Source organism: Caenorhabditis remanei, chromosome X, assembly GCF_010183535.1.
Source record: "Caenorhabditis remanei strain PX506 chromosome X, whole genome shotgun sequence".
Classification (NCBI taxonomy): Eukaryota; Metazoa; Nematoda; class Chromadorea; order Rhabditida; family Rhabditidae; genus Caenorhabditis; species Caenorhabditis remanei.
The window spans coordinates 20344026-20371287 of record NC_071333.1 but is presented as its reverse complement, the minus strand read 5'-3'; the positions used below and the strand labels follow the sequence as shown (position 1 = coordinate 20371287).

At 37.2% G+C, this 27262-nt stretch overlaps 8 protein-coding genes across 8 annotated transcripts; 1 reads left to right on the top strand and 7 right to left on the bottom strand.

Moving 5' to 3' along the window:
- Nucleotides 1-2170: 2170 nt before the first annotated feature.
- On the bottom strand, nucleotides 2171-2634 carry GCK72_026077 (uncharacterized protein; the record flags this gene model as incomplete). Its single annotated transcript, XM_003101949.2, has 3 exons — nucleotides 2171-2323; nucleotides 2384-2476; nucleotides 2527-2634. 3 exons carry the CDS (start codon nucleotides 2632-2634, stop codon nucleotides 2171-2173), a joined length of 354 nt encoding a protein of 117 aa, XP_003101997.2.
- Nucleotides 2635-3953: 1319 nt separating this feature from the next.
- On the bottom strand, nucleotides 3954-4804 carry GCK72_026076 (uncharacterized protein; the record flags this gene model as incomplete). The annotated part of the gene is made up of 4 exons (XM_003101976.2): nucleotides 3954-4016; nucleotides 4064-4279; nucleotides 4328-4733; nucleotides 4779-4804. The coding sequence occupies 4 exons, from the start codon at nucleotides 4802-4804 to the stop codon at nucleotides 3954-3956; spliced, it is 711 nt and encodes a 236-aa protein (XP_003102024.2).
- A 3400-nt stretch (nucleotides 4805-8204) lies between these two features.
- On the top strand, nucleotides 8205-8669 carry GCK72_026075 (uncharacterized protein; the record flags this gene model as incomplete). Its single annotated transcript, XM_003101995.2, has 3 exons — nucleotides 8205-8312; nucleotides 8359-8451; nucleotides 8520-8669. The coding sequence occupies 3 exons, from the start codon at nucleotides 8205-8207 to the stop codon at nucleotides 8667-8669; spliced, it is 351 nt and encodes a 116-aa protein (XP_003102043.2).
- An 856-nt stretch (nucleotides 8670-9525) lies between these two features.
- On the bottom strand, nucleotides 9526-10449 carry GCK72_026074 (uncharacterized protein; the record flags this gene model as incomplete). The annotated part of the gene is made up of 4 exons (XM_003101963.2): nucleotides 9526-9588; nucleotides 9636-9848; nucleotides 9898-10357; nucleotides 10406-10449. 4 exons carry the CDS (start codon nucleotides 10447-10449, stop codon nucleotides 9526-9528), a joined length of 780 nt encoding a protein of 259 aa, XP_003102011.2.
- A 4102-nt stretch (nucleotides 10450-14551) lies between these two features.
- On the bottom strand, nucleotides 14552-14950 carry GCK72_026073 (uncharacterized protein; the record flags this gene model as incomplete). Its single annotated transcript, XM_053736643.1, has 2 exons — nucleotides 14552-14710; nucleotides 14801-14950. The coding sequence occupies 2 exons, from the start codon at nucleotides 14948-14950 to the stop codon at nucleotides 14552-14554; spliced, it is 309 nt and encodes a 102-aa protein (XP_053580209.1).
- A 581-nt stretch (nucleotides 14951-15531) lies between these two features.
- On the bottom strand, nucleotides 15532-15864 carry GCK72_026072 (uncharacterized protein; the record flags this gene model as incomplete). Its single annotated transcript, XM_053736642.1, has 1 exon — nucleotides 15532-15864. The coding sequence occupies one exon, from the start codon at nucleotides 15862-15864 to the stop codon at nucleotides 15532-15534; it is 333 nt and encodes a 110-aa protein (XP_053580208.1).
- Nucleotides 15865-19503: 3639 nt separating this feature from the next.
- GCK72_026071 (uncharacterized protein) lies at nucleotides 19504-21010 on the bottom strand (the record flags this gene model as incomplete). The annotated part of the gene is made up of 4 exons (XM_003101959.2): nucleotides 19504-19623; nucleotides 19675-19992; nucleotides 20408-20803; nucleotides 20849-21010. The coding sequence occupies 4 exons, from the start codon at nucleotides 21008-21010 to the stop codon at nucleotides 19504-19506; spliced, it is 996 nt and encodes a 331-aa protein (XP_003102007.2).
- A 4286-nt stretch (nucleotides 21011-25296) lies between these two features.
- GCK72_026070 (uncharacterized protein) lies at nucleotides 25297-26518 on the bottom strand (the record flags this gene model as incomplete). Its single annotated transcript, XM_003102016.2, has 4 exons — nucleotides 25297-25425; nucleotides 25480-25800; nucleotides 25852-26277; nucleotides 26351-26518. 4 exons carry the CDS (start codon nucleotides 26516-26518, stop codon nucleotides 25297-25299), a joined length of 1044 nt encoding a protein of 347 aa, XP_003102064.2.
- Nucleotides 26519-27262: the final 744 nt, after the last annotated feature.

Sequence of the window (27262 nt, the reverse complement as noted above, 5' to 3'; positions counted from 1 at the left end):
GTTAGAGTAAAAAGGGAAAGTTTGTAGAGAAACAACTATGGAAAATGTGGAAAATGAAAATTAAAGTGTTGAAACATACAGTAGCCCTGAAGCAGTTTTGGACGTCGGGGACTAGTTTTTGCATGATTTGGATTTCAAGACCATGTGATGAAAAACTCGGCCAGGAACCGCTTTTGGTGTTGTTCGTTGTTTTTAGACTCTAATAACGTTGGAAATGACAAAAACAGACTTTCTGAGATTGGGGACTAGTTTTTGCATAATTTGGATTACTAGGCCACGTGTTCAAAAACTCGGCCACGGGCAATTTTTGGTGTTTTTGTTGTTTTTAGACTCTAAAAACGCTGGAAACGTCAAAAAAAACATTCTTAGCTCGGGGACTAGTTTTTACATCATTTGGATTTCTAGGCCACATGTTGAAAAACTCGGCCACGGACCATTGTCGATGCTTTTGTGGTTTTTTGACTCTAAAAACGCTGGAAATGTCAAAAACTGACATTCTGAGAACGGTGACTAGTTTTTACATAATTGGGATTTATGGGCCACGTGTTCCAACTTCCAAAACTTGGCCACGGACCACATTCGGTGTTTTTTGTTGTTTTTAGACCCTAAAATGCTGGAATTGTCATAAACTGACATTTTAAAAACGGGGACTAGTTTTTGCAAAATTTTGGGCTAAACGTTTCATTGAATTTCTTCTCATTCTGAATAATAGTCGAAAGTTTAAATTTTTCGCAAAAAAATTCCTAAGTTTCCTAAAAATTCGAAAAAACCTGAAATTTCTACTTTGGCTATAATTATCTTTTTCAGATCAATTCCCTTTCAGTTTTATTTGTTTTATCTCCTTTTCCCTTCAATGTTATGTCAACGCAACGCTCAATTGACACGTCACTGTTTGCACGCTCTTGGTTTGCTGTGCTCTCTCGCCGCTGTCGACTCGAGGCCTATCGATTGCGCATTGAGCGAGATGATTACTTTTTTTATATGTAACATCGATTTTTCTTAAATAATTGTAGTTCTTTTATTAGTGGAAAAAGGTTGCCGTGTTTTGGCGCCATCAAAAACGACAGGATTTTGATTTTATTTTAGGCCAGAGCCAGGAATTTTCTTAAGTTTCCCAAGGAGAAAATTGGTGAATCACATCAAAAGAGGACCAGAGGGAATAGAGGAACATATTAAAAGAAAAAGAATACAGAAAAACTAAGAAAAAAGAAGGAAAAGCGGTGAAAACTAGTGAAAAAACATATGCAAAAATGTTCATTTGTTTGAATTTGCCGCGCGTGTCCACACGGTGAAAAAGCAGAGACGCAGACATCACCTGAGTGCGAAGGGGCAAAGATTGACCTGGACGGCGGCGAGACCTTGCGATGATGATGATTCGGGGGAAAATTATGTTGAAGAATCTGAAAAAAAAGTGATTAGAAAGATTGAGGTTTACTCGAGAAAACGTCTTTGGGGAATAGAGTTACCGTAAACCCTCTAATAGAGTTGCATAGAGTAGCAAGAGTTTGGTGCACAATATCTTCACTGCCTTGAGAGCTTTCAAATGTTTTCCTACTGAACAAATATTTCAAATGAGTTCAGCTATATTTTGTCTGTTGGCAACTTTTCGATATCTGTTCTGAGAAAAAAGATATACCGTGTTAAATAAACCTTGCTAGGGGCCTCTTTATTATGGTATTCCCAGAGGCTATCCCTATTCTGGTTACACCTTATTCAAATAATATATGAGACTCAGACACTATCTCTCATCCCTGACACAAACGTAGGACAATGAGAGTGCCGAGGAGAACGCATCCCTCGGCTGCCTCAGCTGACGGTGAGAAACAGCTATGCGTTTCTTACGATTCGCTCCGCTGATGAAAACCACTGCAATCAATAGACTCGCATGATGATCATATTGAGGAAATGTCCCTCATCAAACCCAATAACGGGTTCCATCGCTGCCGTGCCATTGGAGCCGATAAGCACATCTTGTACAGAACTAATGGTCATAACTTTGAGCAACTGTATGAATAAAAACCATATTTATTGGCATAGAAGGATGACAAGAACATAAAGATCACAAAAAATCTGATCACTGCCAATGAAAAACAATCGAATCAATAATATGGCACGTTTGATTAACATATATAAATATGAATTATTTGTGATGATTGCAATGTGTGGACCGTTATATTTTATTAATAGATTTAAATTCCTTGGCCGCCTCGTTGACCGCTTTCCATGCTTCCTCGAGTGTCTCGCCTCCAGGGACCACTCGGATCGCCACCTCAATCATCCTATCGCACGCTTTCTGCCCATGCTTGAATTTCTCTTTATTTTCCTGAAATACGTACAATTATGGTACTTGAATGAAGATTGAAACTTTTTGAAAAAAACTTACATCAGTTGCTGGCATGTTCTTGCACTGAAGCATCGCTTGAAAGAAGCACATCAAATCGATAAGATGATTCATATGCGCTGGAGGTTGTGCTCTCTGTAATGGGAAAATTGAATAGGAAAATGGAAAACATACAAAGTGCATACCTTGTTGGTCATCAAGCTTCGAAGGCATCTCATTTTACCCTCAATCTCCTTCACGGTTTGTTTAGTCAGAAGAGGTTTTGGAGTTGGGTTTTTTGGGATGGCAAACATTTTTGAGAACTGGCGATAGATGTTAACAAAATAAAACTGAATGGGGAAAACAACAGAATGTGTATGCATAGAAGACGTGCAAGCCTTCCCATGACCATCTGTCTCGAATAACGTGAAAAATCAATAAATCAACATGTTTGTTTTTACCTTCTGAACATTACTCTATAGGCGCTCCCTATAAAATAATGCTGGTCAAACATGGAACTGTTTTTTTTCTTTTGAGAGAAAAAATCTAAAAGTTAAATGAAAACGTGTGACAACTAATATGGACTCTGCGCTGCAAAGTGACTAATTGAATCATGGTGATCATTTTTGTAGAGTTCGTAGATCTCACGAAGAGCTTCATCTTTGTGGTTGACAGTATTTTGATACGACCCCTTGTTAAAGAGTTGCAGCTGGTTCGAACGCGTTCACTTTGTCGGCTTATAAGTTCCTAGGAATCGATTACTGGACAAAATCATTAACTACAAAAATGAAGCACTAGATTTGAATTTTACACCCTGAAAAATTAGAGATTTTAGAACAATCGCTCTTATCATGACACGCGTTCAAAAATTTTAATTGTGTCCCCTCTTCTCTGATGAGTCATCCCTCCACCGCACGCAATGATTTTTATCTCTCCGCTCTCCACTGCCGCACTAGTTGTTCATATCTACACATTTACCCGTTGCCCTCTTATTGAGCGTTCGTGGTGTAATGGTCAGCATGGATGCCTTCCAAGCATTCGACGGGGGTTCGATTCCCCCCGAACGCATAATCTATTTTCTTTTTTTAAACAATTTTTTAAACATTATCAGCAGCCCACCCCGTCTTACAACTGCACCACACCGCAAACGAGCAAGTATTGGCGAGAGACACAGAGTTTTTTCGCGCCGAGACAGATTTTCTCCGTTTTCGACCTATTCTCGCCTTTCATAGGAATTTACCAAAGCAATTATAGAAAATAGCGAGAATAGGCCAAAACTATGAACATCTGCGTTGCCGCAAAAAAAACTTTGCGTCTCTAGGCGATACATTTTTTGCGATGGGGCTCAGTTGTAATAAAAATTCGGGGCTAATTCCTTGGCTTTTTTCCAGTTATCTCCAGGTATCTCGAGCAATTCTGTTAGATTTCTTGCCAGTCATCATAAACATGTTTGCATTTCGATAAATAGTATTTTATTAATATCAAGAGAAAAGCTATTACCAAGAAGTCACCAAGCAAAAATTAGGGGATGAAGCGAACATAAGAATTTTGCAAAATAAGAAGAAAGTAAAGTGCAGAAAATTTAGAGAAATTATAGGTATGCAGGATAACCCAAGCGAAAATGGCCAAAAATTCAAATGACAATCGATTCGATGGCGTAGTGGAACGCAGCGTTGAGTTTTTTGGGGTTGATCTTCTGAAAAATGATATGAGACTTTCACAATTCCCCTTATTAGTACTTACGTGGAGACCAATATCGACATCAATTTCTTTTTGAAGGTCAGCTCGGAACTTGTTCATGTCCGGTGACTCCAGCATGAATGACAAAGCGTGGAGTGCGATTTTGATGTTCTTCGCTGTCAGTGAGCCTTGGACAGGAAATGGTGGGAGATATGATTGATTGCGGATCATGTAGAGGATGCATTTCAATGAATCCGTGATCTTCCATTCTTGACACATCTGAAAAAATGAAATTTATAGAATATAGTGTGAGATTATATCTCCTACCAAGCATGCCGGAACAACTTGCAAATTCCCTTCAATTCTCGCCAAAACACCAGTGAATGTTGGTGATCCCAACGAAATGATCAGCAACTTCATCATTTCCAGATATTTTTTGGTGGGAATCATGTTTGGCTGATTGAAAATGGGTGGTGGAGGTGGTGCATAGTGGACTCCATTGAAAGCTATATCGGCAGCTGGTATTGGTGGTGGTGCTGGAACGCGATCCGGGAGTCGAGGAACATCAATTGAGAAATGGAGATCACCAATGACAGAGTATGGGGGCGTGAGAATGAAATTGGAATCTCTGTATGGCTGAGCAACCTCGGGAATGTTGACTTGCATCATTTCGATCAAGTTCAAGCGTTTTGGACTCGATGGTGATAGAGAATTTCCGATGCTCCGCTTAGCTCTGGAAAAATTGATATAAACTACCTATCAAGTCTTCTGAACTCACCCAATGGTAACGACACCACTTGACATTCGACAGAGAAATGAAAACCTGGAAAAATCAACGTTAAAAATTAATAATGTAGAGAAAATAAAGAAAATAGAAAGAGCGAGGAAGGCTAACGAGAGGCATTTGGTTCTTCGAATATGGTGAGGCGAAGGGAGGGCTCAATAAAAATTTGATATGGGAAAAAACAGAAAAAAACAGTACTCGGAGGAAATCGGAGGTGATTGTTGGTCGGAAATAAAAAAGCTGAACAGTTTATGGCATGGGACTGCAACATTGGTAAAAATTTTGTCATGATACAAAATAAAGGTATGTATCTCAGTTTGAGAAGGACATAGACTGAATATATACAGCTATCAACTTGAATCTACAATTTATAACATTCTTAACCACGATACCGCAATATTTTAAAGCAGTCAAGCTTACGAAAATGTAGAAACACATACTTAGAAGACCTGAGTGATACTTCTCGACCGTTTGCCTACTTACCTACGATCAAATTCGGCCAAAATGACTTAAGTTTCAAGAAAAACAAATATGTAAGCACTCCAAAAAGACTAGCCCTCCAAAACAAGTAATCCAATATAGAAAATTAAAAAAAACACACATCACATAAAAAGTAAAACGTAATGTGACAAGAGACGGAAAGCAGAACCAATTATGTAGGCGTGAAGAAGGAACCCATAAAATCACAGTACTCTAACATTTATGGGAAATGAAATGCTCTTTATTTTTAGGAAACCAATTTTTGTTTGATTCGAAAAATAAGAAAGATGATATAAAAGGCCAAACATGTCGCGGAGGACCTATTGATTTTACTCCAATCGAAAGTCTAAAAGATTAGTTTTCTAACATATCCTTAATATCAATTTCCAGTTTCAACATTGAAAAAGGATGATATTATAGTTTCAATACTTTTCAAGACAAAATTCAAAAAAGAAAAAAGATTATGCGTTCGGGGGGAATCGAACCCCCGTCGAATGCTTGGAAGGCATCCATGCTGACCATTACACCACGAACGCTCAACGAAAGACGGGCGGGTGAATGTGTTAATATGAACCAACAATACGGCTGTAGAGAGGGCAGAGGGAGAAATCATTGTGTGCAGAGGACGGATGACTCATCAAAGAAGAGGGGAGACAATGAAAAAATTTGAACGCGTGCCATGATAAGAGCGATTGTTCTAAAATTTTTAATTTTTCAGGGTGTAAAGTTTAAATCTAGCGCTTCATTTTTGTAGTTAATGAAATTTCTCAGTTATGATTTTTTAGGAACTTATGAGCAGCCAAAGTAAATGTATTTGAACTAGCTTAAACTTTTAAACAAGGACTCGTATCAAAATACAGTCAACTACAAAAGTGGAGCTCTTTGTGGGATTTAGGAACTAGACAAAAATAGCCAAGAGAAGTAAGACGGAGAAAACAATATGTGCGGTCCAAGCATGACTCATGAGATAATAGCGGGAAAAGGTTTCTCAGTGTGTAAGTATCAAACCGAGAGCTTCATTTTTGTAGTATACAACATTCTCGGATGAGCATTCCCTAGGTTTTTACAAACCAATAAACTGAAAGCACTTTTGATGTAGAATAAAAAAGTCGGCGGTTTATTTCTATGAGCGGTTTGTTCAGGACTAAATATTTAAGACAAGAAGAAGTGGGGCCTGGGGACTGTCAAAGTAGAGAAAGTGTGGGAAAAAAGCGATGATGGGTCAAAAAGAGGTAAAAAGAGAGAATTAGAAGGAGAAGACAAAATATCGGCTCTTTCTTTTCTGATCTCGCAGTCTTTTACAAAAACCATGGCACTGCCTGGGGCCACGACAAATTAATAAAAATAATATAAAATCGGTAGAAGAAAAAGAGGAAAGATGAAAACGTGAAAGTAATGAAAAAAGGAATGATTCGGGTCTCGCATATAACAAAATTGACGGCTTTTGAATATATGTGTGTTGGAAGGGGGAGGCGACCAGCTGTATCATTTCACTCGCTCGCATTCTTTTCCATGATATGATGTCATAACCTACTACCATTTCCTCACTCTATGCACAGATGTTCTTTGTACCACACCGTACTTGTTTATCGCGCAAAATATTTCCTGGAAAAAAAGAAACAGGAAGAAGAATCTAGGGCTAACAACTGGACGTTTGCATATACCTTTTATCTAGCCTCTACATCAGAGTTTCAAACTCCGGCCACAGTTTTATTAGCACATGGGTGGGACCTCTGTTATTGTTGCCAGTGACATGACTGCGTTGACATTGGTGATATCCGGAAGGAGAGCCAAACGACTGCTGACCAGAAGAAGACGAAGGAGCTCCAGATGGTCCTCCGAGGCCATTTCGGAAGTTGCTTCCGGACCGGTTTGCTTCAGTTAGTTGACTGCGATTACAGATGTCCTCCGTTACAGTCAGGGGTGCGGAACGGAAATCGAATATTCCGAAATTTCCGAAACTTCCAATATGTTCGTGACGATAAAAAAAATTAGTGCGGAATCAAAAAAATACGAGAACGCCTTACTTGTGTCAAAATTTACAGAGTTTTTAGTTTTTACTGCATATTTATAGGTTTCGACATCGAAAAACTTGAAAAACTAAATTTCCGGAATATCCGAAAAGAATCTTAATATTTCCGAGTTTCAAAATTTTTAGTTCCGCACATATCTGGTTACTGTCCTTGCAAGTTGGTCGGTAGTTTCTTGAAGCGTGTCCAGAGAAAAGACAGCGGAAGCAGAATTCGACCCCGATCACTCGTCGGGTATGTCTGGCAAACTTTGACAGGATGACGTCTCCTATTGTCAACACAGAACTCACACGATTTAAAAGCATTGGCAGGATTTGAAGACTTATAACTTCCAGTTGGATTCTGGCTTCGATTACGATTTTCATTCTGGTGCGTCTGCATGGTAGGCATTGCCGTAAACGGATTTTCTTCGAATTTTTCATGCAATCTACGGATCATCGTTTCGTTTTGAGCAAAGAAGCGAATTTTGCAAAGAAGTTCACTTTCACGGTACGGCTCCACTTTTTGATCGACGGGATACAGTCTTGAGCGACAAGTGATGACTAAAGTAAATTTAATTACTGAAATTCAAAATGATTACTCAGTGGGACGATTTCAGACATCATGTCTAGCTTCTGACTGCACGTGATTAGAAACTTGGCTTTCTATTTTTGATAGAAGCGTACTCCGAAAAAGTCGAACAGCAAAGGGACTATGAACATTTGTCATCTGAAAAAAACGCTTACATTTATGATCTGACTGTACAGTACTTAAGTTTTCATATTTGTTTGTAGGTTCATTTATTGATTGTGCATTCCATGTCATGTGGGACAGATGGTTTTGGGAAGACTGCGCGTCGCGTACTCATACACAGTCAGTTACTGTTCACATTCCTCTCAAAGTAACGTTTATCGATTACTCCTCTTCAAAAATGTTTGCTGTTCCAATAAATCCACCTCCAAAACCTCTTAAGTCCATTCAATTTGTGAAAGATGTTAAAGGAAAAATCAGATGCCTCAAGAGTCTCATGACCAACAAGGTTTGTGCTTATTTCCCTGTTATTTGATTAAATATTTGTCTTTCAGAGAGCTCAAGTCCCGGAGCATATGGCGCTTCTCACAGATCTCATTTGCTTTTTCCAAACAATGGTGGAATGTGCGCATTTTCCTGCCACTACGGTAAATTTTTTTCCATATTATTTGTATTCACTTGAAGACCACAATTTTTGAATTTCTTTTAATTACAGGAAAACTTGAAAAGATTCAAGTATGGAGAGCAAGTTTGCAAGATGCTGGAGATGGTTGTGATTCGAGTTATTCAAGGAGAGTCCCCGGAGGAAGCATGGAAAGTTGTTAAGGAGACAGCCAGCAACGAAACACAATCTTCCTATTGCTAATGTCATTTCTTCCCAGGGAAACACGTCTATGGTTATTTTTTCAACGCAAAAATTTATACTTTCTTATGATGGATCTTCTTTTTCGGTAACCATTTATTCTTCGTGATTCTTTGTAGAATTTCAACGAAATTCAAACTTTTTATCTATGAAAACAATACTGTTATCGTCTTACCTTCTGCTAGCAATAAATTCCTATTTTTATTATTGTTGTAGTATGTACGGTTCAAAGCTTTCCCAAGCCTGATTTTTGCACATTGAGTCTTTATAGTGCCGAGTACAAAAGCGAAGTCTTTGGAGACGCGGGTTTCGAACAATTTATAAATTTGGTTATAGGTACTTTTGACAACGGGAAGTCTAATTCTGCAGTCCAAACAGGCTGAATGGCTCTGTGAGCCACGTTATGAGCTTCCAAACTTTTTACGCTTTTTTGCATGGAATTCCGATTTGGCCACATTCACGAAAGCCTCGTGCTAGGCGACATGATTTTTGCTTATAGATTTGCTTTTTAGCCAAGACATATCCGGATCAACATGATTTTTATTCAGAAATACGGATTGTCTGAGAAGTAGTGTTTGGTGAGAGTGAAATTAGAGGAAGCATGGAGATGAAGGATGGAAACTAACGGCAGAAGTAAACACACACAAAAAACTATTGCGGAAATGAAAATTTTGAGCGACGAGAAGCGGAATGGGTAGAATAACATAAAGAATAAGTTATTACAATTAGAGAAGTTTGAGTAGTATAGAATATGCAAAAAAGTATATTTTTAGAGAACGAATGTGTAAGAAAAGCTATAAGAGCAGATTAAGCGTACCCAATAAAAACATTTTAGAGAAGTTGCAGGAGTCCAGGTTATCTAAGGGATAACCAATTCGATAGCGAAGTTGAACGCGATGATTAGCTTACTGAAGCTGATCTTCTGAAAATTTGATATCACAATTTCACATTCAGTCAAATAGTACTAACATGGCGACCACAGTCTGCGTTGATTTCTTCTTGAAGTTCAGCGCGAAACTCGTTCATTTTCTGAGATTGGAGCATGAACGACATCGTGCGAAGTGCGATCTTGAAATCTTTCGCAGTTATGGATCCTGGATTATAGAGAGCAATTTTCGATTGGCGAGTCGACATTTCCAGAATGGATTTGAGTGATTTGACAACAGTGGTGTCGAGGCATTTCTGAAATAAGTGTAGATGTTATTAACTGCTGTGTGGTTCGTAATGATACCTTGTGTGATGGAGTGAAATCCATTTTCTCTTCAATTTTCTCCAAAATAGCGTCAAAAGCGGATGATTCCAGAGAAGACACGATTAGTTTCATCATTGACAGGTATTGCATAACACTGACCACTCTCGATGCCAAATCGAAACTATTGGAATAGAGAGGTGGTGCCTGGACGCTACCGCTGTGGCTCAAGCCACGACGTGGGGCAGATGGTCTTTCAAGTGAACGAAGACGACGGGTGTTGTATGAGTAGTGAGGATCATCGAGGTGCATATCACCAATTGAGTATGGAGTCGTTGAGATGAAATCAGACTCCATGTAGCGTGGTGCTACTTCTGGAAATCCGATTCGCATTCTCTCTAATGGCAACAAGAGTCTTTCGAGAAGATTCGAGCTTGGAGAGGAAGATGATGAAGTATCTTCACTTTCCAAGTTATCGATGCTAGAGAGTCTGCGTCTAGCGCTGAAAAATAAGACACGTTGCTTATAAGTTTTTAACTTACGGTCTTACCCGGTGGCAGAGAGACCAGTTGGTAACCCATTGAAGAAAGACATCCTAAAATTGAAACTTTTTTTACTGTAAAAGTCTCACAGTTAAAAAAAAAGGAAAAACATGTGGACTTTTATTTTGATATCTCCGATTCACTATAACAACAGAAAACGCGAGAAACATAGATATAATGTAAACCTATCAAGAACTAGAGTACCGTGCAGTAAGATATCCAATTTGGCCATTTTTGGTTAAAAATGACCAACTTTGAGAGGGTGTTACGTTATCACTGATTGTCCCACAATGTAAGTCATGTATAAATTACACAAAACAAAAGTAGAGCTTTATTTTTGTAGTGACATATCGAAAAAGTAATTTCTCCCTGGAATTGTCCGATTTCAGTGCAAAATAGAGGGAATTTTCAGCTATCCTCTTAAAATGACCATAACTCTCTAGAATGTGTCCGTACAAAAAGTTGTCAACTACAAAAGTGAAGCTCTACCTTTGTTCTGTATGGGTTATGCATAATTCACTTTGTGGGACAATCAGCAATACAAAACACCCTCTCAAAGTTAGATATTTCAACCAAAAATTTTTTTAGTATATTCACTAAAATTTTTAGTATCTTCAAGATACGTAAAAATAGAAAGTCAAAATGGCAGTAAGAAGATCAAAATTTTAATGTATCCAGTTTTAAAAACCTTGTTAAGGTTTAGTCTTAATTCTTGGTTTTCTTACAAGGACTTATGTTTTCAAAACTGAGAATTCGTTTTACCAAAAAAGAGGGTTCTCAAAAAGAAGAGAAAACAAAATGAATGAGTTCCCCATTTCACGAAATTGGCCAACTGGATTGCGCAAAAAGTGATGTGGATGTAGTTCTGAAGATGTAATGAATGAGGTGAAGAGGGGATGAGCAGATGGACAAAACGCTATCGAGCAAAAAAGTGAAAAATGGGAAATTTGTTGTGAGTCACTTCTTAATTTCAAAAAACTAACGTGTAATACAACGGAAACTGGTATGAAGATAGATGCAAAAGGAGCAACAAGGAAACAGATTGGGATATTATTCTAAAGAAGTCCAGAAAGTCCAAATTTTGCAGAGAATTACAGAAACTAGGAAATACGAATAAGGAGATGACGGTTTCGTTACGAACAGTTAAAAATCTCTAAAAATAAGAACTTTTTTCGGAAAACAGAAGATATTGAGCCAAAAAAAACGACTCAATTTCAAAGCGTCAAATCTACAAAATTTGTATAGTGAAAGCATAATCTCGAGAAGGTCGAGAAACGGATTAATGAGTGCCATTATTGTGTGGGCGGAGAAAGCGGAGAGTCATGAGATAGCTTGTTTACAGAATAGTGAAAAGTCATGACCAAAATGCTAAAAAGCCAAAATTCTCAAGTGATGTTTGTATATTACTGACATTCAGAATTACTATAGACGACCGAAAAAGGAGAGAAACGTGATTCTTCAGTTTTCATAATTTAACTCAAAATCTAAACTTTATAGCATAAGCTATGCTGGAATTCAGGTCAATACGGATGCGATTTGAACCAAATTATAGTTTTGTGTCTAAAATAAGTTTCCGAATTCTATTATTGATATTGATTCTCAAAAAATCTCGTGACCCTCGTTTTTGGAAAACAGGACCGTAGAGTTTCGGTACTGTGCAGGTACCGACGACTTGAACAACCTGCAAAAACTCTGAGGACTAGAAACAGCTTATGTAACCGAAAATGCAAAAATCGAACGTAATAAGCGCATTGAAAAAATATATAAAAAAGAACCGAGCAAGCAATATAACCAATTATGTGGGTGTGAAAACCGAACCCATAAAAACACAGCACCCGAAAACTAAAAGGAAACCGGATTTAATTGTGAATCTCCTTTTCTTTTCTTTGTATTTCGAGTTCAAATAATAATAAGAAATGACAGTAGTGGTAGTGAGAAGGCTAGAGCCCGACTATGACTAATATTTTCAAAACCACAAATTTGATTGAGCAGAAACAAGAAAGCTCAAAATATGAGAGAAGCAAATGAATGAGTTCATAGAGATGGGAAACCAAATTTCCCAAAAAGTGGTGTCCCTTCGAAGAAGAAATGAATGAGGTGAAAAGGGAAGAGCAGATGTGTGGTAGGAGAAGGAACAAAAATTGAAAAATGGGAAATTTGTAGTGAGTCCTTCTTACATTTCTGAAAACTGACACATAGGAAAACCGAAACAGAAAAAGATAGATGTGAAGGGGCGTAACCGTGAAACCGACTGTGTAGTCGTTGGAAAAGAGCTCAGAGAATCAAAAACAAGAATATGAGTCGGCTGGAAAAGACATTTTGGAAAATGAAAGATTCAATCAAAACTTTTTGATCGTTATGCAATAATCAGAGATTATTTACCCGGAGCCCAGACTGGTAAGTCTCGGGATTAAGTTTGTTGGAGTAACAAATTGGTGCTGCAAGCGTTTATTTGTAGGACTCACACTGTGGCTAATTTGAAGACGAAATTTAAGAAAGTGACTGATATAGAAAACCTGAGTTTTTCTGTCTAGTATGTCTCTTATTTTCATAGCCACAACTTCGAAATGAGAATAAAGGTTCAGAAAGCTCGGCTAAGAAAATATAACAAATGAGTTGCCTATCTCATGAAAAACGGGTAACTGGGATTCCCAAAAAAACAATGTATTGAATGTGAAATGAATGAGGAGGAAAAACTAAAGACTAAAAAAATATTCTATGTGCGTGTCTCGGTATCACCAATTGTTCTATAAAAAACTGGGAGTGTGGTTTTGTAAAGCGAAATCTGACCTTCATTGGTGAAAGTGACAAAAATAAGAATTTTCTTCAAAATAAACTACATAAGTCAATTCTTCTAAAACCATTTTCTCTAGAACAGGTTAGTAGTTTGGAAAATGTATGAATTAATAGACTCTAACTCTGCAGTAAACTACTATACACGAACATAGTCAACTACAAAACTGAAGGTCTAGATTTCATCATTATGTGTCTGACATTTTGAAACTATTGAGTACTCAACGGTAACATAGCATTGTTTCTATTTTTCATAATTTCGTATTATTTCACTAGTTGGAGCTGATTAACCTGGATAAGTTGTTTCTTAAATGGGCAATTTCAAAAGCGTTCATTTCGTTGGCTTATACGTTCCTAGGAAATGGTTAATGGAAAAAGTCATCAACTACAAAAATGAAGCGGTAGGTTTGATCTTCATACCCTGAAACATTGGAATATTTTGAAAAGTCGCTAGTACCACGGCATACTTTCAATAGACTGCATTGTATCATCTTTTCTTATCATTTATTGATGAGTCATCCTTCCACCGCACTGATTGTTTTCTCCCTCTCACTTCTCTTTGGCGCGCTAATTGTTCATATCAACACATTTACCCGTCGCTCTCTCGTTGAGCGTTCGTGGTGTAATGGTCAGCATGGATGCCTTCCAAGCATTCGACGGGGGTTCGATTCCCCCCGAACGCATAATCTTTTTTTTTCTTTTAAAAAGGAACGTTGATGGGTTCTGGATTTTTTTTTAACTAGGAGCAAATTTATTTAGGCTTTGGTGGTCACTATCATTTATTTTTTAACTTTATAAGCATATATTTTCAATCATCCCAGTTTTGTTGGGCAAAAAGTAACGTTGTATTGTGAGTAATTTTTGAGTTTGTGAATAGTAGGAAAACCAAAAATCAGTGTAGAAGACGTCACCATAAAACCGATTTTATACTTGTGTAAAATGAACTTAGAAAACTAAAATTTGGAGAAAATAATAAGAGAAAGAGATTCAACCAATCTTTTTTGTGTATTAACTAAGAGTACATTATTATTAAGAGTAATTACCATTTGAATATTTCAAAAATTGATATTTTGTTGTACTAATAATTCTAAAAGCTGTGTATAATAAAAACATATCCATCGGATTGAGAGAAAAAGGTCGAGTAGGCAAGGAAAAGAACGACGTGCATAATTTCAAGTTATGAAATTCTTTGAAGCCACATCGATAAGTTTTATAGCCATTGATGACTTATTATTTTATGTGTTGTGTTTCTTTGTTAATTGAACCTCTTTGGATGTATGCCTTTAAAGTATGCCCTGCGGATTCATTAATTTTTATTCAAACTAATTGTATTCAAACTTTATTAAAAAATTAACAAACAATTATTGCCAGGACCATGTTCCGTTACTGTACATATAAGCACATGCAAATGTACTAAATTGTTCTCCAAACTGAAGCGAGTTGACAGCCCACAAACGTGATGAAGTATCACAGATAAGAGTTGTATTTATCGTAGTTAATGTATCGTTGGTAATGAACCTCTGTAAAGAAATAGTTGAAAATGTTTTAAAATATAATACTAGTATTTCTCGATTTGAACGTTGTTGAAATAAAAAAGTTATAAATCTTACCACCTGTCCAATGTTCAACATTGGCATATTGATTGCATCAAGATTTATATTTATATTGGTCGAAATACCAATTGCAGTAACGGTACCAGTCACATTTCCGAGACGACAGGTGTAGAATAGACTTTGAGTACAGTTATCCCATTGGTTCATCGTAAGACTGATTGTATTGATACCGCGACCTGCGAACGGCCATGAACAACAAGCTGAAAATAAAAGTGCTGTCACCTTCAGAACTGAACTATTTCGATTTGATACATTCTTTTAAATAAATATTTTTACATTTTTATTACTGCTTATTATTGATAGTTCTTTTGTAAAACAGCTCATTGCGCTCACTAGAAAAGGATCCCGGTCCAAATAGAGTTACAGGTCGAGATACCACTAGAACAAAGATTATGCATTGAAATCTGTATTCTTTTATTATTTTAACTTTTTTTAAAAGTTCACATAGTTAGAAATACACGTACAACACAAAAACATTGAAAAAATAAGAAAAACATTAAGTTTGTGAGTCTTGAACTGGTGAAGCTCAAAAACGCAAATAACTTCTTCCATGAGATCGTTCAGAAAGAAAAACAGAAAAAAATACGAAATCACCGCAAGATTTCCGTTCTAATGATATATATCTCGACATGTAACTCCATTTCAACCCGAGATTATTCTCTAGTCGGAATGTTTCCAAAAGTATTCCTCCAAGAGTATAAAAGATTCGAATTCCAACAAAACATAATTCAAACCTCAAAAAACTCACGTCTTACTGTAGTCGTGATTAATGTGGTTGTTGTGGTAGGTAGTGTCGTGGTTGTATTCGCAGCAGTACTTGTGATTTCGAATGTTGTTGTACTATCGAAGACTGTTGTACTCAAGGCAGTACTCGTACTCCAAATCGTTGTTGTGTTGGGAGCTGGGGTTGTTGAAGCCGTCTGGGTCGTAGTTGTCGGCGGATCTGGTGACGAATCCGGAGAATAGGTAGAAGACACAATAGGGTTAGACACATGTACGGTAGGTGCACATTCCCAAGTAATAGGTATTAATAACAAAAGTAACAGAGTAACAATTGTCATACTGCGAGTGAACTGACAAATGGTTTTCCTCCCTTTTATAGTGACCTCAAATCCTTTTCACTTTGCAACATAGCTAATTAGTTTTCTCACCTTTTTCTCTTTCTAAAGGAAAGGATGAAAAGAAAAACTGTTTTGAAAAAACTAATTAGAGCAAAGTGAAACTATAATAAGGAATTTGTGATTAGAATTTTTAGTTTTTTGATCGACGTCCTACTTAACTATCCATATATCCTATTCTCTGTAAGACTCGAGCAACGTGGGTACTAGGGATTTATTTTTGTATTAAAATGTATACCAGGCCATCAGTGACTCATACCATAATTTTTGGGCCCCGGCTCCGGGCTACGGTAGTACGGTAGGTGCTCAAAGGTCAAAAAATTTATTTTTTTGTTTTTCATTTTTAAAAGCTGATTTTTTTCCAACAAAATATGCACAATTAGTATATACTTTTCCCAAATTATCAGACTTGAACAACTTTTTTTCACCGAGTTGACACCAAAATACCCAAAATTTTGAGACATTTTGACAGAAAATCAAAATTTTCGATCCTTATTCAAAAAAACCCCACGACAAAACTTTTGTTTTTCAAATAAGAATTGCAAATTCTTTGATTTAAAAATATATTCGTTCAAAACAACCTCTGAGCAGAAACCCAAAAGTGCGTCTGACTGAATGACAAAAAAATTTTTTAGACGAAAATCAAAAATTCTTTATTGATATCGTAAGATCGTGTTATACTGAACATTTTTTGTACTGACACTTTTTTACCAAACTAAGTCCATCTATGAGAAAATCATGTTCAAGATGAAACCAACGCAAAATTTCTCGTTTCGCACTGCGCATCAAAAGGAAAGTTATTTTCCTTAATTTTCTTATTTTTTGATTTATGTTCTGTAACCAGCAATAAAATAAATTTGTTTGCTTGATTTCGTCAATATGTTGTTTCAGTAGAAAACTCGAACGTATAGGGATACGTGGAAATTTCATCACATGTTACAGTGAGACAGGAACTCATGTAAAACTCATCTTTATCGTGTTTAACACATTGTTACAAACACTTAATTAAAAAAAATTTTAAAACTAAAAAAAAACTTGAAAAAATTTTTATTTTAGATGAGTGGTGTAAAATGGAATTTTGCGTTGTTTTCATCTTGAACATGATTTTCTCATAGATGGACTTAGTTTGGTAAAAAAGTGTCAGTATAAAAAATGTTCAGTATAACACGATCTTACGATATCAATAAAGAATTTTTGATTTTCGTCTAAAAAATTTTTTTGTCATTCAGTCAGACGCACTTTTGGGTTTCTGCTCAGAGGTTGTTTTGAACGAATATATTTTTAAATCAAAGAATTTGGAATTTTTATTTGAAAAACAAAAATTTTGTCGTGGGGTTTTTTTGAATAAGGATCGAAAATTTCGATTTTCTGTCAAAATGTCTCAAAATTTTGGGTATTTTGGTGTGAACTCGGTGAAAAAAAGTTGTTCAAGTCTGATAATTTGGGAAAAGTATATACTAATTGTGCATATTTTGTTGGAAAAAAATCAGCTTTTAAAAATGAAAAACAAAAAAATAAATTTTTTGACCTTTGAGCACCTACCGTACTACCGTAGCCCGGAGCCGGGGCCCAAAAATTATGGTATGGGTCACTGATGGCCTAATGTATATGCACATGCAATTTTTAATCTGTAACATCAATACAGGCCGTACGCCCCTACCTACTGTGACCATGTTCGACTCTTACAGAGAATAGGTTATATAAGCGGATATAGTATGTGTGAACTCATTTTGCCTGAATGACTATCTCAGATGTTTGAAGAAGAACAAGAAAATTGTCAATAAGTAAAATAAGAAGTATTTAGAGATCTACATTTTTATAGTTGACACTTTCTTGATTGGTGTACCAGCTAACAAGCTATGGCTGTAAGAAACGGACAAAAAACACGCCAGTGGTACGCCAGAGTGTCTCTCATTTGTTGAGGTTAGGGCAGTGCATCTCGGCTGTTTGAAGAAGGACCAAAAAGTTGCCTACAGATAAAATGTGCCCTGTCATAAGATCTTCATTTTTATAATTAACAATTTTTCGACTGGTATACCAGCTAGCGAGCTATGGCAGTGAGAAACGGAAGAAAAACGCACCTATGGAACGCCAGAGCGTCTTTCCTTTGATTTCTTTAGGGCAGTGTTTCTCGGCTGTTTGGAGAATGACAAGAAAGTTGTGAACAGAAAAATGTACCTTCTTTTGAGATTCCCATTTCTAAGTAAAGTTTTGTGACTGACAAAACTTTAATTCAAATGTTCAAAACTATCAATTAGAAAAAATTGTTTAGCTCTTCATCGAAGTCATTTTCTCCAAAAGCATAGTATTTTTTGTATTCTGAATGTGAGCTTGAAATTATTTTTGTTTAAACAAATTCTTTTTTCACTTTTCAGATTTTCAATGTTCTTTGTCTTCTTCTTTTTTCCAGTTCAAAAACAACACAAATTCCCATTTTTCGATTTTCCATGTTTTAGTTGAACTACTTTTCTCGTTCTTCCAACAGTGTCCCTCAAAACAGGCACACCATCAATGCACGAGAGCGCGCGGGTGTGTGTGTGCAGGGCCATTCGAAAAAGCGTCCACAAGGTTTTTCTTGACACTCTGCGTCTCCGCAGCCCCCTTCACTATTTTCTCCATCTTTCGCTTGCTAAGTCTCTTCTCCCCTTCTTCTACTTGGTGTCCCAGTAATATTAATCTGCCCTTTGCGTTCCTCTTTGGAGCGAAAAAAAGCGGTGTACGTGCCGTTTTGTTGGTTGAAGAGAAGGGAGAGCAGTGTAGGGGTTTTTCTTGCGTCGCAGAAGAAGGGGTGTTGTTCTGGAGGAAAAATAGGGAGATGGTATTGAAGAAGAAGATGAACACTAACATAGAGGACAAAAAGTTTTTTCAGCAAGTTGATACATTTATGAACAGATTTTCTTATGGATCACTGTATAAAATATTTCGGAACCGTCAAATTGGCTAATGACGTCACTCAACATCTCCGAATAAAGTGCTTCCGTAACATTTTGGGGGAAATTCTGAATTTTGTTGGATTTTTCGGTTTCCAAGTGATTGTTTTTGGTTTCTGGGGGAAAATAATTATCAATAGTTGATCATAGATAGAAATTAATGATAAGAACAGCTTGAAAATCAAAAGTTTCCCGCAAAGTGTTACAGAAGTACGTGGATCTCATAACAAAACGTCAACCATGAAAATGTATAGAAATAAATATGACATGTTTCATTAATTCAGTTACACCCTCTTTTCATTCTGTTCAATTTTTTTGGATGAAAACTGTTAAAAACTTACAACTTTTATTTTCTGAGAATATGTCATCGTTGCCATCAATAATTTGTTGTCGTTTTGCATAGTTGATACCTTTTACTTCACTTCCGCTGTTTCTTGGTTCTGATTTTTCAGAATACTCGGAAAACATGAGACAAAACCAATAACAGTGTTAAACATTTCATATTTTATTATACTGTATCAAAAGTAGTTAATAGTTACAAAAAATAGCAAGAGAAATGGAATTGTGAACATGTTTCTGATTTACCAATGACAAGCTGTAAGAGAACCCAAAAAATTGAATGTATAATATAATAAAACTTAAGATAACATAGCTACTCTTTTCCTTTCAGGTGGATGACGTTCACAACGACTTCACCCATCATGTCTTTGTGACAAATTACACTGATCTGTAGTCCGGTCGCCTCCATTATTTCCACGAGTCCACGAGACACCTGAAAACAGATTAATTGTATAACATGAATTTGTTTGTTTGGATTTCCTACCTTTATACAAGATGTTCCGGAGAACGACACATCAAATCGATCCAAAATGACAAACGGTGTTTGAAGGGCGTGTTGGAAAGCGAACATCAGGGCGGTTGAGACAAAACTGATTTCTCCAAATGAGAGCGCCAGGGTGTCGATTGTCCCATGTTTGGAGGAAATGAGGAACTCCACTTCCTCATAGGGCTCGGCGGGGTTTACTATTTTGAGCTCAGCCTTGACGTTCTGATCTCCGGTGACCATTTTGTAGTAGCGGTCGACTTGTGTGGCTAAGGCATCGAAAGATTCCAGGAACGTAGTTCTTCGTCTGGTTTTCACCTAAAATAAATATTTTTTTAATTTTTTCAGTGATTAGAAGGTTTCTTGGATTTTTTGCATTCGGTAATGACAAATATCACAATTGTTATTCTCGAAACGGCTGGACCCGGACAGATATACAGTATTGACTATAATTCTGTATAGTCCATACAAAGTTTCCTTTGTGAGTCAATCAGGGACACCAAAATTTTGGCCTTCATTGAGGGCACCTGTTTTTGCAACAAAATTCGGGAAATAAAAAAAAGCCCGGATATTTTTAGAAAAACCTTTAAAATGTGATTCAAAACAGACCGATCGGATTGGGCCGAACCGGGCTACAAGCAGGGCCAAGCCAAAAGTATTTTTTCTTCAAAACTTTTGCAACAGACAGCCTCAAAAACTGTCTTTTTTCTCCCAAACGGTCAAAAATACTTACTTCCTCCAATTGACGTTGCAAGCGGTCGAACTCCTCATCCTTTTCTTTTCCACTTCTTCTTCGGAGTTTTTCTTGCACCTCTTCAAAGTCATATTTGATATCCTCGAGTTCTGGCGACAAATTTTCAATGAGAAGCGCCAATTGCCAGTTATCCTTTCTGGCCATTTCTTTCCAGTCGAATTCTGGAATCATGAAATGAACAGTGTGGTTATTGATTCCCACATTGTTCAGGTCGACGACATACTCCGTATCGGACACTTTGTTGCCATTTATGGAGTACGGCTTCAGTTCTTCGTCTTCCGCGTCACCGGTTAATTTCCGGTACGTCCGATACAGTCCGTTTGTAAGGCGGAACTTCACCGCCACAGAGCTGTCTCTCCGGACAAGTGAGTCGTCCTGCAAAAAACAGGTGTTTGAAAAAAAAGACATTAAAGGACTAACGGGGATGTAGTTGAGACAATACTTGATTGCTTTGAGCAGAGTCGTTTTTCCGGATCCGTTGTATCCCTCGATGGCGTTGAGACCATTCTCGAATTCCAACGTTTGGTCGAGAACGTGTCTCACTCCCAACACGGAAACTTGAACAATGCATTGCACAGACATTCTGGAAAAAAGATTGCTAACGTGATGAACTGAAAAAAAAACAGAAACAGAAACGGTATTGAGCATAGAACAAGAGAGATAACATAATACTTACAACAATTGAAAGAAACTGGAAAACGCCTCTTTGGGTGTCACAAATGTGAACCAAGAAATTATTCGAGCATAGATACCGTAGTATTCATTATAGGTCATATCTATGATCAATTAATTAAAATTTAACAAAAAACTGACCAGGCTTTCAGATCAGTCAGATCACTTTTAAAAGGTGCGTCTTTGGAAACAATGACTTTTTCAGATGAAAACACGGCTGACTTTGAGAGCCCGTCACAAAACCAAAAATTGTTGGAGCGGCTCAAAAATTATGTGGTTGCATATGACATGCCTACATCTTGATTTTCATAATTAGCAACTTTTTGATAGCTCCGCCCACTTTCTAGATATGTGCTTTGAAAAGCAGCAAACTGAAGGCAAGCGCGCGCGAGAGAAACGGGGAGGTGGTGCGCATTCCTCTTCAAGCTACCCATTTTCGTGGACGCATATCTCAAAAGTGGGCGGGGTTATATAAAAGTTGTTAACTATTAAGAGGAAGAATTGATGTTGTTCTACAACAAAGTTTTGTAAGTTTAAAAAATGAGCAAAAACAGGCTTCGTAACAAGTCCGCAAAATAAGTCGATTTTCAACAAAAATTGTTTGAGAACGGTCCTTATGAGTCGATTCTGTTGGTAAAAACCTGTTTCAAAATATCAAAAATACAGGTAAATACGTTTTAACAGTCAATCAATACAAGTGAGCGCTAAAAACAGTGGTTTTTGACCGGAAAATCATACATTTCATAAAATAATGGCTTAAACACATATTTTCTGGTTCTCAACGGTCGCATTTCAAAACCAGAACTACGCAGTTTTTTGAACTGAGACTGCTGTACGTACAGTAATTCTAACGCAATGAAAAAAAGACTAAAACCTTTTATAGGGGTACAATGGGTAACCGAACTCGACCTATACGAGAAGAGGGAACCTTATTTGCATTTGAAATTTTCTAAGACTCATAACTTCTAGAAAAAAGAAATGTTTTCGCAAATCTGTTCGTAAACGATCAAGAGTGCAAAAAAAAACAAAATGACAAAATGAAAAGAGAGAAAAGAAAGAAAACCAAGCGACCAACTGCCAGAAAAAAGGCAAATGTCCGATAACGAAATTGATGATACATGACAATGGTAGAGGTGAGAGAAATACCGCTAGAAATAGAAGAGCGTCAGAGAAAAGCAGAAAAAGGAAAGAAATGATTGCGTGGAGCGGGGGGTCAGCAAGAAACAATACAGCTTTTATCACGACTGAAAAGCACACGATTGAAAAATGCTGACGTTTCAGTTCATTGATTTGTGACAGAAAAGCAAGGTTTTTTGTTCCCATTCAAGGCGTGACCCGCGTAGCTACTAATAAGAAAAAGAAAGTAAAATCAGCTAACGTTTTTCTATGAGAAAAGTGTGGTATTGTTTCGAAAATCAGTTTTTCTCATAGTTGTCAAGGCCCGGGCCTTGTCAGCAAAATCAGGGCCCGGCCCGGGCAAATTGGCGTGAAAGTCAAATTTTCAAATTTTTTCAAATTTTTTCGCGAAAAAATCAAATTTTCGACTATCATTCAGAATTAGAAGAAATTCTGAAAAATAGTCAAAAATGGTCACATTTTCGAAGAAAAAAATGGAAAAAAGGTTCATTTTTTGAAGGCAACTATGGTTTCCCTATCAAAACAAGAATTGGAGAAGTTTGATACACGGATAACAAACACGCGTGACATGAATTCTCAATAAAATAAGTTAAAATCGCAAACTTTCTGCACTATCCCGGAAAACAGTCAGAAAAGTGTCGCTTTCTGCAGAACTGATGTGCGAACACCAAATGTCTTGCCGTCCGGCGTCTCTCGTTTTTATTTGATCTTTTCAATGAATGGACAGGCCACCCGAGCGGTCTTCAAAACGGAAGAAATAGTCGGGAAGCACGGAGAGACGCAGAGACCAGACTTTTCTCCCTCTCTTCATTGCAAACACAAAAGCTATGTCTCTCGTTTTCTTCGTGGGTGGCAAGGCAAGGAGAGGTGGTCAAGAATGGTTATACGAGAAGGGATGGGTACCTGACTACTGAGACAGAGAAAAGAAGAAGAGGCTGAGGAAGTGAACAAAAAGGGCAGAAGATTTTTCTAATGAGAAACAAAAATATAAAAAGGTGATTTATGTGTCATCATTTCTTTTCATAGAGAGGAAAGCTGGTATAGGGAGAAAAAAAACCTTACATGAATTGGTGTTAAACTTTCACAGAGTGTCTACACCAACACGTTTTTGGAACAAAGCGCTGCATTTTACTTAGACACCTTGAAACATACGAAACGCTCTAAAACTGCAAGTCGGTCAAAACCAGGTCTAGCATACACACGTCCTTCAGAACGCGCCAAAGGTACGCTAGTGTGTAGCATTTTTCGAGTATAAAGCAATTTATCTCGGTTGTGTAAATTAGGACGAAAAAGTTGTCAACAGATAAACTGTGTGAAATTTCTTTGTCTTAATTTTCCTAGTTGACAACTTTTTGTTTATTTTGCTAATTAGCGAGTTACAGCTGTCAATTGAGTTGAAATACTGAAGAAACGCGCCGAACGTACGCCAGACTTCTGCTGTTTGGAGAAGGATAACGTCGTAATTTTTTTCACTATTACTTTGAAATAATGATTATTTAAAATAATTTTTTCTATTCCCTTTGAAGTTAAGACAATTTTCGATTTACGGGCCAGAAAATGAAAGATTTACAGAAAAAAGTACGTTTCACTCGAACAACGAGAAATGGTGACTACTGCGATGACTAAAGAAACATTAAAAAGTGAGAAGCAAGTACAAAGATACGATTTTTCGTTATATTGGATGTTTTCAGTGTCATTCAATGAAAAATTAATTTTTCTATACAACTCCTTGGTCATTTGCCCTTCTTGACGAGACAAAATGACCAAATTTTGATAGACTCTTCATTTTTTTTATTCGATACGTCCATTTTTTGTGTTATTCCGTTTATTTTAAAATCGTAGTTAAGGATGAACATTTTCCAGGAACAATTTGCTACCAGGAACAAGTTTGAAAGAAAAAATTTCACCCTGAAAGAGCACTATTCAGAAAGAAATAGTCGGGAGGCACAGAGAGACGGAGAGACAAAATGTCTCTCGTTTTCTTCGTGGGTGGTCAAAAAAGGTTATACAAGAAGAGATGCATAACGAAGACGGAGAAAGGAGGAAGAGACGGAGGGAGTGAACGAAAACGACAGATGGTTTTTCTTATGAGCTCATATATGAGCAACAAAAACAAAATGAAAGATGAGAAAAAACCTTCAAGACTCAACACATGAAATTGGTGCTAATTCGTCAAAACGTGTCTGAACGAGCCTTCTCGATTCAAAAAAAAGCGAGAAAAGGCTTTTTCAGCGGAGCGCGATTGCGTTGTCTGCTTGTTTCAGCCGCAATTTTCAACTTACTCATCGTTTTAACAATGAAAAATGGGTTTTAATGCAACTTTCTTCACTTTGTTTTGTTAAAGTGTTGATTAAATAAAAAACTATTCATATTTTTCTTCTTTGAATTACTGTGGTATTCCTCCAACCAAATTTTCCAATTGACCTACAGTACCGCTCAATAGGATATGAACTTTGGTCGTTTTCAGTAGAAATTGTCCAATTTTGAGAGTGTGTCGTGGTAATTCTGATGGTCACACCTAGTAGCGTTTTAGTGGATCTTACAGATAAAAAGTAGAACTACATTTTTGTAGTTGACAACTTTTTTGTACCGGCGCTCCCCTAAGAGATTATGGTTATTTTAAGACGACAGCTCATAAATCGCAATATTTTGCACTGAAATTGGTCAATTTGAGGGAGAACTAATTTTGTCGAGATGTAACTTACTAGGGAGGGGCAGTACAAAAACGTTGTCAACTACAAAAATGTAGTTGTACTCTTCATCTGTAAGATCCACTAAAATGCTACTAGGTGTGACAATCAGAATTACCATGACACTCTCTCGAAGTTGGACGATTTCAACTGAAAACGGTCAGAGTTCATATCCTAATGAGCGGTACTGTATGTTCTTTCTCGATTTTCTGTTTAGTTTTAATGTCAAACTTATTAGTTCTTTACCGTCCATTTTTTTAACCTGAAACTCTTGAATAACTGACTTGGAGAATGAAATAAAAAAGAAAGAAATTTATTTTTTCAAAATCGAAACATCGTTACGTGAAGTGAATCAAAAACAGAAGTGTATCAACAAAAAAGGAATTGTGGGGACATATCAGTCTTTTTGGCAATTCCAGCTTTCATTTTGTCATACTTGCACACGACACACATTTGGAGACCAGTAGAGGCAGCGACTTCCTCGAGAGCCGGAGCGACCTGCAAAAAAGTAAGTTTAAAAAGAAAATTATCACAAGTTTAATTAATTCTTACCTTTTCGCATGTTTTCTCAAAAAGTGACAAGTCGAAGTCATCTAGGATGACAAATGGAGTCTTTGCGGCTGCTTGTGCAGCTAGATAAAAAGCAATTGAAATCAACTTGCTTTCTCCTCCGGACAGTCCCCTAGATTCCAAATCTCCGTACCCATGGTCAACCTTGAATTCAACGCCAAGATAGGCATGAAATGGGTCGATTGGTTTCAGCGATACCGACTTCTTATTATCATTCCCATAGACCAGTTGATAATATTTGTTGAGGGTAGCGGAAATAGAGGTGAGTGATTCGATGAAGAATTCTTGACGTTCGGATTCAATCTGAAATTGATTAAAAGTTATATAATTAATTGATATAGGGCAAGAACTCACTTTTTCGAAGTCCTCCAGCAACTTTTTGTATTGCGGAGAATTCTTGCTAGGTTTTTTGACTCCATTCGTCGGCTTTTTCTTACTCTCAAATTCTTCCAGTGCATTCTTCTTTTGCTTGTACTCGTTTCTGCTGTCAGCTCCATCAGGGTGTATGTTTTCAATCAAACGAGCTAGTTTTGTTTTTGAAACAGTTGTCAGTTCGCCCCACGACGCGTTTGGAATCATATATGGAATTTCCACAGAATAGATGTTGAGAACAGCCAACTCCTGGTAGTATTCTCCCTTTGTAACTTCTTTTTCATCAATTTGGAATGGTTGGACAAAGTAGTCTTCCTTATCAACAACTCTTCGGAAGCTTTTGAGAGAATCCTCTGACAGCTTAAATGACACTTCTACAGTAAGTTTGTCAGATATAATAGACGATTTCTGCAAAAGAATTGGATATGATTGATCAAAATACCCGAATCCATGTTTTCTGTTCCATTTGATCTATACTAACCTCCGTGTCACTCAAGCAAAATCTCATCGCCTCTAGAAGAATAGATTTGCCACAGCCATTGGGTCCAATCACAGCGTTCACTCCTTTGTCGAAGTAAAATCGACGGCAGTTAATCTTGTCTACGCCCTCGACATAGACAGAGCAGATAAAGATATCAGAGACAGTCATAGTAGCTTCCTGAAACAAATGAAACAAATGTGAATAGGCTGTGAAGCTATGAACAAAGTGAAAAACCAAAAACCTATACGGCATTTGCAAAGTATCTACTCTGTCATGGAATTTCAAACCTATTTCAATGAGAAACAGTTTCGAAATTGGTGAAGCAAAAACTGGAAAAATGATGCTAGAAATGTTAGGAAAAAGAAAGAGTGAGAGAGGAAAAGAGTGGTAGTCAGGAACGACGGTAGTTATGGTAGCTGAGCGCAGTTTCATACGGAGTGTCCATGCTCAGTAAGGTCAAGTTTTAAATTCCTGACCATGTATTGACCGTAGTAGAATTCAAAAAACCAAATTTTGTAAGGGAGAAGTTTCGATAGGATTTCAAGGTGAAATGAGGAAATATAGCAAAAACCGGGAAATTCCAAGTGGAAATGTGATGCAACAACGAGCAAATAAAAATAATGGTTGGTGAGGAGCAGGACGGTACCCAGAAGGATCGTAGTGACGGCAGTGAGCCAAAAATGCGGGATTGTGGGTTGTGGTTAAGAAGTGTGACTTCAGAGAGACTACAAAAGTTTTGGATAAACGACAGAGAGGGGATCTTGCACTAGTCGTGAGTGACTGAAAGTCGGTCACTACCTACCAGGTCTAGCAAAAAAAGGTGAGAAAAGCGGGAAGATGAGAAGTATGAAAAGAAAATTATTTCGTGACAGGAGATATTCCAGTTTTGAAACGATTTCGATGTGAAATTAC